Source organism: Equus asinus, chromosome 2, assembly GCF_041296235.1.
Source record: "Equus asinus isolate D_3611 breed Donkey chromosome 2, EquAss-T2T_v2, whole genome shotgun sequence".
In the NCBI taxonomy this organism is placed as follows: domain Eukaryota; kingdom Metazoa; phylum Chordata; class Mammalia; order Perissodactyla; family Equidae; genus Equus; species Equus asinus.
In genome coordinates, this window is record NC_091791.1 from 55,985,582 (window position 1) to 55,997,868 (window position 12,287).

At 35.7% G+C, this 12,287-nt stretch overlaps 1 protein-coding gene across 12 annotated transcripts in view; it reads right to left on the reverse strand.

Annotated features, from left to right (window-relative positions):
• CTNNA3 (catenin alpha 3) overlaps window positions 1–12,287 on the reverse strand; it is a 1,499,312-nt gene that overhangs the window by 556,235 nt on the left and 930,790 nt on the right. For all 12 annotated transcript variants that reach the window (XM_070488663.1, XM_070488665.1, XM_070488664.1 and 9 more), the window contains one exon: window positions 4,615–4,707. In XM_070488663.1, the coding sequence (XP_070344764.1) occupies window positions 4,615–4,707 (93 nt within the window). The remainder of the gene's footprint in view (window positions 1–4,614; window positions 4,708–12,287) is intronic.

A 12,287-nucleotide genomic window follows, 5' to 3' on the forward strand; every position in this document is an offset into this window, starting at 1 on the left:
GAACTCTGTCTATATTTTATTTTTGTGCCATATGCAAATATAAAATATTTACTTTTAAAATATGTTTCAAGTCACCTGTTAAAAAGGAATAAGGGTCTTTATCCTTCCACCTGGTTGAATTCAAACAGCTATAGTACTCCAGCAATGTTATGATCCAGATCACATTTCGCTCCTTTATGTAAAAGACATATCTATGGGAGGGTCTCAAGATTGGGCGTTGAAAGTCTTGTAGATCAACTTCCCACCCAAGGCTCGTAGTCTCTATACAATAGCTTGGGCAAATGGCCACTCTTTATGTGTTTAAATGTCTGTGGCTTTGAGAAATTCCAAATCCCTCCTTCTTAACAAAGTCCAATCCCTTTCTGGATAGCTCTGTTCAAAAACTCACTCTATATGGAGAAGAAATTTGTATCCTTCCAGCTCCTGCTCATGGGTTGTAGTTCTGCCCCTCAGGGGCCTTTAGAACAAGTCTTTCACATCATAGTCCTTTAAAAATTTGATAACAGTGATCATGTTTATCCAAACCTTACCTTTTCCTGGCTAAAAATTCCCTGTGTCTTTTGTGAGATTTTCACATGACATGGTTTCAAGTCATGTCACTATGCCAGATATCGTCTGCTAAATACGCTCCAAGTGACAATTATTTTTTAAAATGTGATACTTGTAACTGGGTAAAGCATTATAGTTGTAGTCCTTTAGGCCCAGTAAGAGCCAGGATGATCCAATTCACTGAAACCACGTGACCGCAACCATATTTAACAAACAGGAATGCAGTTTAAGTGCCGCCCTTTCAGCTCCTCCTGACCCCGTGTTTTCTCAACCTGACTCACTCCAGAATCAATCCAGCAATTTTTTAGTTGAATGGGTTTTATTTAGAAATTAATAAAATATCTATTTCCTAAAAGAAATAAAACAGAATGTAAAAGTATTCCTCCTTGTTCTTCATCCCAAATCTCAAATCTTGGAAGTAACCACTATTAAAATTCTCATGGGAACATTTTTGAAAATCTTTTTATAACTACATCAACATATGGGTCAGTCTGTTTCCTTTTTTTCACATAAATGGGAATAATATGCACGCTCATCTGAAATTTGCCTTTTCACTTATTATGAGCATCTCTTCCACACCAAAACATACATTGAGCCAATTTACTGCTTTAAACAGCTTCCAACAGTCTCTGCTAACAGACATTCAGGTTGGTTGGAGCTTTTGCCATTACAGATAAAGCTGCATAAAAACCATACTCATAGACTTTTGTGCATGTGCACATATGTATTTGTAGCATAAATTGCTGGAAGTGGAATTAGTGGACCCAAATACGCATGCATGTTTTATTTCAACATATATTGCCAAAGTGGAACTTACACACATGTGCACACACACATACACACACAATTAGGTCGCACTCCAGATGTACTAATTCTGAATTTCAGGATGTACTATATAAAAAATATACAGTTTAAAAAATAATTTTGAAGTGCAGAAAAGGTTGAGAATAAGGTTTAGAACTCATTCTTTGATGAAAAAATGTAAAATCATATTAGTTTTTCTGACAGTTATATTACACTGTTGATTTACATTGAAATGACTATCAACTAAAACCCGTGAGCCTTTTGGGACGTAATTTTTGCTAAGCCATATTTCTTCTATTCCCTATTTTGGAGTTTGTTTTATAGTGCCCAGTATAAATGGTTTAATATTTATGCCTATTATATTTCATCTGGATATGGAGATTTAGTCCATATTCTAGAATATCCAAATTCTTTGTGATTGGATTCTTTCAGCTAATATATTTCCTTTATCCTCTTAGTTTTAACTGAAAACTTTAAGAACATTATTCTGTAATTTTATCCAAATCACTGTAAAACACTGAGATGAGCTGGGTCAAGGGCAGGTCACTGCAAACCTCCAGTAGAGATCTCACCCTTGGTTAGCAACTGTACATTAATCAGCCATTTTAAGGATTTTTTTATTATCAGTTACAACTCAAACCAATTATACTATACTTATTTTTTCATGTTGTCAAAAAGAAGACACATCAGATAAATATATTTGGTGAAATTGCTAGGACTTCTTAATGGATTAGACAGGAAAAACAGCTATTAGCTATCATTAGAATATAAGCTGCACAAAGGCAAGGATTTTTGCCTATTTGTTTTCTTTACTATTTTCTCTCCAGATGCATAAACAATGCCTGCCACATAGTATATGGTCAATAAATATTTACTAAATGAAGAATGGAAAACCTCCAGGTTTTTCCCCGGAGCAGGTAGATGAATGGCCACGCCATTAACTAAAGCCAGTTAAGACTGACGAAGAAGCAGAATGAGATGTGGCCAGAACAATCAGAGCTTCCATTTTGGTCATTATAACCCTTAGATTTCTTCTAAATATCAAGACGAAAATGTGAGAGGGCAAACTAGATATTTGAGTCTCGTCTTAGAGGAGAGCTCTGGCCTGGAGAGAAAAATCTAGAGGCCATCAGCATGTAGCCATGGAATTTATTGTAATAAATAATAAAATATTAGAGTCCCTGAAGGACAGAAGAAAAATCTGACCATGGAGATATATAAAATATGTTTATAATGGAAAGATTCCATATCTTAAAGCAGCCATTATTCCCTAAAGTAATCTAAAATTCAAAACATTTTAACAATTTCAATAAAAATTCTAACATGTGTTTTCATGGAACTTGATAAGTTGATTCTGAAAGTTATACGCAAGAGCAAAAGGTAAGAACAACAATAATTTAAAGAAAAAAACAAAGGTGGCCAATTTGCCTAGAAGATATCAAGATTTAGTATAAAACTATAGTTAAGACATTGCAGTAGTGTTGGAGAGGTAAAGAAATAAAGCAGTGGAAGAAAATGGAGAGCTCAGAAACTTGTATACCTTGAAATGTATTTCAATTCTTCTATCAATCTATATTTACATATGGAATAGCAGTAGAAAATTATAAACATTTGATATGCATGCATTCTATAAAACGTGTTATATATGTCTGCATGTATTATATATGTGTATAGTATATACACATTTGTGCACACAACTACATATAAAACAATGTAAACACTTAAAAAGTGTGTGTGTGTGTGAAACAGTGGTAGCATTTCACATTAATTGGGAAAGGATCAACTATTTAATACATAATGGCATCTTAATGGTTAGCATTGCAAAAAAAAATACATCCCTGCCTCATGTTAGACATAAAAATAAATTTTAGATGAAATAAAGATCTAAATGTTAAATAATAATACTTCAATTTTTTAAAAGAAAACATGAGAACTCATAACATTTTTGTTGGAAAGATTTCTTAACAGGGTGCAAACCAACAAACCATGGCACAGCGTAGGTGCTCAAACATCTATTAAAGGAATTAAAAATGGATCATATGTTTACATTAAAGATCTTAAAATCCTCTATGATTAAAATATTATTTTAAAAGTTAAAAGAAAAGCCATAGTCAACAGAAAATATTTTTAACAAACCTGAGCATTGCAATAAAAAAAGACAGCCCAATTAAAAATTGGCAAAGGATTGAAGCAATTCACGGAATTAGAGAGCCAAATGGTCAATAAATATGTGAACAAAAAATGCTCTCTTTAGTAATCAGAAAATTATCAATTAAAACCAATGAGATATATTTAATACTCTTCAGATTCAAAAGGCTTTTTAAAAAATGACAGCATCAAGTGGAAAAATGAGAATTCTCATGGAGTGTTGAGGGGAGTAAGAAGTGACTTAGCCACTTTAGAGACCTAAGGGCAGCATTCTGCTCCCTGTGGGATCTCCTAGAAAACTGACATCACTTGTGAGATCGCAGTTGCAAGTCCTCTAGACTGCAGTTCTCCAGTCAGCTTTTCCTTGTTAATCATCGTTAAGTCCAAAGAAGCAGGCTCCCTGACTGTTTCCTCCGTGTTCCTAGAGACGAAATTGCCAGCAAGGCAAATCAAGCATTTAACACACACTCTACATTTAGTAAAACGAGAATCTCAGCAGATGTCCAGAGACTCAAAGTCTCTAATCATTGTTATATTTCACATCCTTACAACATTTGTGGTCTTTTTTAGGAAGTAATTATCCATATTATTTCTTGCTTATTCTAAGACAAGGTGTTTAAGATTGCCCTTATGTGAATCCTGATTGACTGCTTCAGGACCACTAGTTATCTAGAGATGATTCCCTGAAAATGTGTTGCTCTTCAGATTTAAAAGAACTGAATTGCAGACAAGAAAACACCTCTTGGCTTTTTTCAAACTTGTGCCTTCTTTTGATAAAGGGAAAAAGCAAGTCACTCTTTTCGTACTATTTGAGATTTCACAATAAACACTGACTAAAAATAAATAAAATCTGTTGGGCAAAGCACTGTCTTGATTTCAAACTATATCCTTCTCTCACAAGATTCTGGTATGGTCCCTAAGGGAATGTTACAAGAACCAGGTGCTAAGTAAAGAACTAGGTTCTTAGCAAAGAGTAAACCATGACCTTAGGATGAGTCATCTTCTGTGTTTAAAATAAATATTTTAATATCTTCCCATATGTATAAAAGTCTGAAGTAATATGTAATTTTTATAGCTGGCTTAATAAAAGAGACAGTAACTTAGTTATCATACCTGTGGACACAAGGTTTCCAGGTGATTGGCTGCGATTTTGACAATTTTAATCCCATCTTCATTTGCTGACATGGAACAAGCAAGATTTGCCACCTTCAATACAACCCAAAATAATGGAAATTACTCAGATTATCAAGGAAATTCAGAAACATTTGTTATCCTAGATAAGTAAGAGTATGTACATATGCATTGAAAATCTCAGTGACAAACAACAGTATTTTCATAAATGGCACTGGTATCTATTTTATGGAAGTATTCAGAGACTCTATTAAAACAAATAACAACAAAGGACTCTAGAAAATTGTTCAAAACAAAAAGGAAGATTGGTGAGTGGGTCAGTAAACCCTATACAATCTCTTGCTATCAAAATCTAATCCATAATAAGATGCTAACTATTATGGTTTTCTATGAGACTGAAAGAAGTTTATCAGTGATTGAATGCTAATAGGTTCTTGGAATCTCATATAATTATGGTTTATTTTAAGTTTGTAATTGGTTTATTATTTTCCAGAGGTCTATTACGCATACTTAAGTTGTATTTAGCATGACTGTATCTTAATTCATGTTTTATTCAGAATCAGATATACTACAAAGCTGGACAAATACAAGATAATTAAATTCTTCCTCCTGCTCTTGATTTTCTGCTACAACTTCATGGCACTCTTTGACATCCCAGCAGTTGATTTGATTCAATCATTAGCAACACCTAAATTCCTTTATACATTACTGCTTTTGAAACGTATACTCTTTTCTAGTGAAACGGGTGCTCTTTTAAATAATTACCTTTATGTCCATTACCTAAGTCCGATATTTACAAATATTTTCTTTATACCAAGAAAGAGCCGTGAGAAAGAGCATGGGATTCCTTTCTCTTTCTTTGAACCTCCCTCATTCAACATCCCTCTTGCTAGCAGGTGAGTGTGTACAAAGCAGTGTTTACTCCAATCTACAAAATATGTCATTGTCTTCATCTCTGTAAGAAGATCACTTTTCTAACAATCATTTTTCTAACTTTTCTCCCTTAGTTGTTATATACTCTAACATATTGTATGTTTTACTGCTCTAATTCAAAATGCATTGAAGAGAAACTGTACATTAGCTGCACGCAATGGAAGTGAACAACAAACATATGTTTGGATCACTATTTGTAGAGTACCACAAATGTTACTTCAATGGATTTATAGTCTCTGCTTTTTTATAGTATTACTTCTAATATGTCAATAGTGAAACACCTCCTTGGTTTGCATTTATATATAATGAAATAACTGCCATACATTATTTAACTGTGGAAGGGCATTGTTCACTTTATTAATGTACCTGGAAATGGCTTACTTGAAAAGGTCTTTTGTTGGCTTGAAGGTCACCATGCCTCAACTTTCATACCTGACACATAATTAGCACATTTGTGCATTATTTGAAAAGGGCAGCAGTTTCTGTGCCCCTCTCCCCACCTCCCAAGCCCCACTCACAGAAAGTGAAATTCAGCAGCCTAATTGCCTTGATATGTTTTATAATAATTTGCACTGAACTTGCAGAAAATATCCACCTGTAAATCTGGGCACTGTTTGTTTTAAGTAAAAAAAATTAAAAATTAGTGGCTCAATTTTTTGGTCAAATCGGATGAATGATGTTTAATCCAGTTTAAAAATTACAGAAAGGCGTCATATAGACATTTTTTTACTTTATTTTTTAATGCATCTTCTTTCTCTCTTTTCCCCCTTTTAAAAACACACATTCTTGTTCTGGACATTTCATGGCCACAATGTTTATCTCGGTGCTTACTGTAAGCCAATTCAGTGACTAACATAACATGGAAATCATCCTAAACACAAAGTTTCTATTTACATCAGCAGGCTTAAGTTTTATAAAACTCTCAATTGAAAATACAACACAACTAAAAGTTTTCTACTCAATTAGTGATCATATTATCATGCTTGCTTTCTTCCTTTACTCAGATATATCTGAACCACCCCTTACCAGAACTGCTCTGTGTTAGGTAAACTTTCTAGATAACTAAGTACTATTTTCAGATTAAGGCAGGTGGAGTTTTGGTGATATTTTATACAAACAAATTTGAAATTATAATATAGCTGGTATTCTTTGACAAAACAGAAAAAGTTAAGTGATAGAAATAAACTCTCTTTACATTTCTAACTTGAGTGATTTGTGACATATTTTCCAAGGTCACATCAATGTCAATGAAATGAAATGAAATGGAAATGGAAGCCAAATGTAAATGAAAGCCAAAATGTCTTCTAACAATATTCCTAAGCTCCGTGCGGCTCTTCCGGCAGTCAAGTGTGCTCCCAAGCACAGTATGAAGCCTCCCCCCTACCGGTCAAAGAAAGCAGCATGCAGACAAAATATTTTGTAAAATAGTTTGATATATTTGGACATCTGGCATCTTTTGTATATCTAACTTTGACAATGTTTCAAAAGTCTGTGTAAAGTTTCTTATTCAAGAGACCGTTGTCGAAAGTTTCTGCCCACTAAGGGAAATTAGGAACAGGAAGGTTTTGGGGACAAACAGACCTGGGTTTAAACATCGTTCTCACAATTAATAAACTTTTTGATCATCAGCAAAATGTTAACTTCTCTGAGTCTATTTTGTCGCCTGTAAATGGGTATGATAAGACCTACCTCACTGGACTGCTTTGAGGGTGAAATGGGATGGTGTGTGGAGATGACCTGCCACCAGTAGCCCTGATGATGTATAATTTTTTTTCCAACTCATCTATTTCTCTACTAATGGGGAAAGAACATCCACTGTCTAAACACGTTTTATAGAATTAAAACCTTAGGAACCTAAAGAAATTTGGCAAAATATCTATACTGAGCCACAAACTCAAATGTTTTCAGGACCCATGCAAGGAATACAAACAGAGTCTAGATGTAACTAAGTGGTTGGGCTGGGGTGGAAGGTCCCCAGGCAAACATGAGTGTGTATGCCCTACCTAAAGGCATTAGAACTCATTAAAACAAGATGAAATAAAAGGAAAAACTCACCGACTTGACCAAACTAACAGTCTACTGGTTTACTTTAGTTCATAGGTCACCAGTTTGTGATCTCTGACCCCATTCTCTAATCCTTTATTGTACAGATAGGAAAACAAAGTCAAACAGGGAGAAGAAACCTCCTCAAACCATCAAATGACCGGGAGACTACTAACCAGGGATATGTATGTGCTCTTTATGCCACTCTGAATTATAGTATTGACAAAGGTTCCTGCATTGAAATGAGTGACCAGACTTTTTATTGATATTGTGCTATATTCTTAACCCAGTCCAAGAAAATCAAAGTCTAAATTATCCTAACTAAATGGGACCAAAGGCACTCAGGGAAATTCACAAGTTTATTAAAAACAAAAGGCTGGAACTCAATGTTCTCTCATTTTTACAAAAGACAATTATATCATTAAAATCATTACTGATACTGTAATAATTGTAAAATTAAATTAAAAAAATCTTCAAAGAGGGACATATTGTCATGTTACTGAGAGGGGAGTGATTTTTTTTACATCAGTACGTCTCTCGGGAGCCTCTCTTCTTCTCACTAGTCCTTCTGCCCTCTAAGATGTATGTCCCATTCCAGACCCTTTAAACCTGACTAAATGTACTGCCCTATCAGGTCTTTAAAAAAAAGTTGTAGACAACAAGGCCTGGCCAGCTCCTGAACTAATTCACATTTATTATCATCCTATTGATGTTTGTTTTCCTCTTCCTGGGTCCTAGTTCAAGGTCTGTATGTCAATTTTGTATGTTCTTGTCCTCCTGGACCTTGGTTCTTCCTTTTCTCCTGGCGTAGAGCATGTCTTAGGTGAGAAAGTCTCTGTTCTGAAACCTGGCTTTGTAGAACCCCGCCAGCTAGGCTAGTTCTGTCCCTCACTCTCCACCAAGGTCAGGGCCATATTTGACCCAAAAGAATGACTCACTAATGGTAGAGCCAAGGATAGTTATAAAAAAGATATTTGGGGATTGAAGATTTTCTCAATGACCTTTCAATCAGTGTACCATGCTACAGGCTTAACTCTGCTCTTCATCATTACTTTGTACTGATCTGGTAAAGAGACTATATTTTACAAGTATTGAATACCAGAGAATGCTATATTTTAACATTCTAATATCAAGTTTTATTAGGAATCGCAGGAGCACTAGTTGTCTTCTCAGTCATTGTAGACAACTGAAACGCTATCGTTGCCAGGAATAAGCTCACTGTTTGGACAGTTGCTCATCATACATCATTCATCTGCCAGTAAGGAGTTCTCACACAGATAGCTAGCTGTGATACGATTTCTCAAGAACATGAAGTGAACTTTGATGTTTGGTGAGATTTCCACTGTCACACATTCGTTGTTTATATATAATTCACATAATTGTAATATCATCTAACTGCGTATCCTGGCTTTCAATGAGGGAGAAAGGTCGCTGTCTCATTTTCATTCAGATGGTCATGCAACTCCCGCATAAACACTTTCAGACACAGAGAATTCAATGTTTTGCAGGGCAGCCCGTTCCCTTTGCAGGGTAGTCCAAAGGTACTTTGCAGGATAGTCCAAGATAAGAAGTTCTTCCTTACAATGAGGTGAAATCTTTCTCACAACAACTTTCTCACAGTGGTCATAGAATCCAGAATGTCAAATACCTTTAATAATAGAAATAAGGTTGGACCCATAGAAAGTCCATATTAGTAATCTTCAATGGATGGCATAAATTAGATGATGAGCATAATAGAATCACCAGTAAATAGCTATTGAAAAGAAAACTCCATGTTCCTTCTGCCAAGATATTCTAATCTATTCAGTCTGTCTACAGGTGGAAGTTAGTGGGATATAAAGTATGTTTAATTTAATTTTTAAAAGTTCCCCAGGTGGGTTTGATATAGCACCCTCCACACACACAGAACACGCATATAAACATTTGGCTGGTAGGTTGATTTTCATTTGTTAGGACAGATACTACATTTGAAGATTAATGTTAAGGGGCAAAAATCTACATGAGGTATGACCTGAATATACATGGAATAGGAAGTCAGAGAAAAGACTTCACAAATTAGAGACAAGAAATAATGACATATTACAATAAGAGAAACAGTGCTTAGTCTATTACGGCTACTATAACAAAGATATCATTGACTGGGTAGCTTATAAACAACAGAATTTATTTCTCACAGTTCTGGAGGCTGAGAACTCCAAGAGTTAGGTGCTGGCAGATTTGGTGTCTGGTGAGTACCAGCTTTCTGGTTCATAGATGCCACCTCCTAGCTGTAACCTCACATGGCAGAAGAGGTGAGTGATCTCTCTAGGGCTTCTTTTAATAAGAGAACTGATGACATTCACGAGGGTTCCACCCTCATGACCTAATCACCTACCAAAGGCCCCATCTCCCAATACCCTCACCTGGGGATTGGCTTCAACATATGAATTTAAGGGACACAAACATTTATTCTATAGCAAATAAAGAAAAATTTAATGATCGAAATACCCAGGAAATAAGAAAACCAAATGTAGGAGAAATTTCTGACCTTCCACGCAAAATCCATTCCTCCTCCTGGCAAAGAAGGCTGATTTTCCTTTGGAGAAGTGCTGTCTCCTCCTCTAACCCCGTGGTGTAAAGACTTGATCTGACTGTTAATCAAGGCTCCTTGTCCTCCTCTAGCCCTGACATGGGTATATCCATCACTTCCTCCTGCCGAGAGTCCTGGGGCAGTCTTTGTTCCTTCTCAATCCAAGCCCTCTTCTTTCCTTTTGCCTGTACTTAATGTGCCCTACCTTCTTTCTTCCAATGAAGTCTCTTTTGTTTTCTACTTAAATAAGCCAAATTCATTTTATGTTGCATGCAAGCATAACTGGATGTAGTACTGAGCTAGATATTTATACACCAATTATGTACTAATGTTAGATGGTTACTTTCAGCAAAGTTAAAGGCTGGCCATGCAGAGCCATAATCACTCAAGTGAAAGGCATCTTCTAATCAAATGTCTGCCTCTGGATTTAGACCTGAATGTGCTAGTGTCAGGGGCAAATGCGGGGAAGGAGGTGCTCATTTCAGCACCTGCACAGATAGATAAACACATTTGTGCTTGTCTTCCTTTGAATATCGAATCCTTCAATGTCTATTAGGACATTTTATACACCAGGTACAAAAGAATAGCTAATTCTTGAAGAAAATGATTTGGAGTTTTATCCTTTATTTTTCATTTGATTTTTGGATTCATCCTTTTAAAAGCTGCCCATTTTGTCTAAAAACATTCCTTTTATGTGCTCTTTAAATTCATACCTATACATTAAGACCTGGATCAAATATCATCTCCTCCACAAACCTTTCTCCATTTCCCGCGGTCAGAACTTACACCTCTACCTTCCATTCTCCCACGGTTACATACAGTACATACTTCCTGCTCCCAGGACTCACTCGTGTACCTTTCAGGTGGTAAGCTGCTAGAAGGTAAAGACAATGATGTATTCTGTTTTAAAATTATTTTTCATCAAGAAAAGTATCCTAAATAGTATTTAGTCCGTGTAAATAAATAATAATAATTTATGTTTCTTCATCTGAAAAGTGAATTATCATGAATAGAAATGATTTTCTGTGTCTTAAACTAATATCATCAGTGAATTGTATTTCTTAGAGGCTTTAGTACTACTTAATTTGTTCACTGGAAACTGTGTTCTTCCTCTGCCCTCTCCTCATCAAAAAGAAGAGAAGTTCTTAGTTAGCTGTAATAGGAGAATAAAGTAAGTATTATAACTTCAATTTATGGAAGAAGAACCCCTGAGAAAAGAAAGCCTTTGGTCATTAAACTTAATTCTCCAGAGTAGATCTCAGTTTGACTGTGTGTTTTTATTGGGAAAATCAAAATCTGGCAAATCTGTAGCAGAGATACAAATGAACATGGGCAAACTTTGAGTGAGAGTACAGAAATAATATAGCTGAAAGGAGTTCTTTATTTTTAACTTGGTATTTGCAAAGGAGATTTGGATTTCTTTCTGAATTTAGAAAAGATAAAGGTTCACAAAAGCTTACGAAGAGGCATGAAGAAGGAAAAGAGAGGCCTATGCCCTTTGGACACACTAATAAATAGCAAAATTATAAATCACCAGCCAAATCATTGATAGAAGGAACACTAGAAGTTCTTCAGGTTGGTGAGAAATATCCAGAGTTGGACTAGATACCTCAAATTTGAGTTCCATTGACATTATATAAGTAGACATAACCAATAGGTAATTAGGTGTCTAGTTAGGAGGGGTCTACAGTGGATCCTAGTTAGGAAATCAGTAGCTTGTCAATGGGAGTTGGATGTGATTGTGTAGGGAGCAAATATTCTTAGAAGAGTATCTAAGACATCAATATTTATTAGGCAGACAGAAGAGGATAATCCTACCATGAGTCTTAGAAAAAGCGGCCAGAGATAGAGAAGGTTACCCCCAATACTCCCATGTCATAGAGGCCGGGAAAAGAGAAAATTTCAAGAAGGTGGTCTCAAATATCAAATATTGAGAGGTCAAGTCAGTAATCTCTGAAGTTATCCGTTGATTCAGCCGCACAGAGGACCATTCTTAGAGTGTTTAGGTGGAATAAAGATGGTCAGACGAGCCTAGTGTGGACAGAGGACTGTGTAGGTGGTAAGGTAGCCCCATGCGTCTTGTGACTCAAAGCAGAGAGCTAGAAGAAGC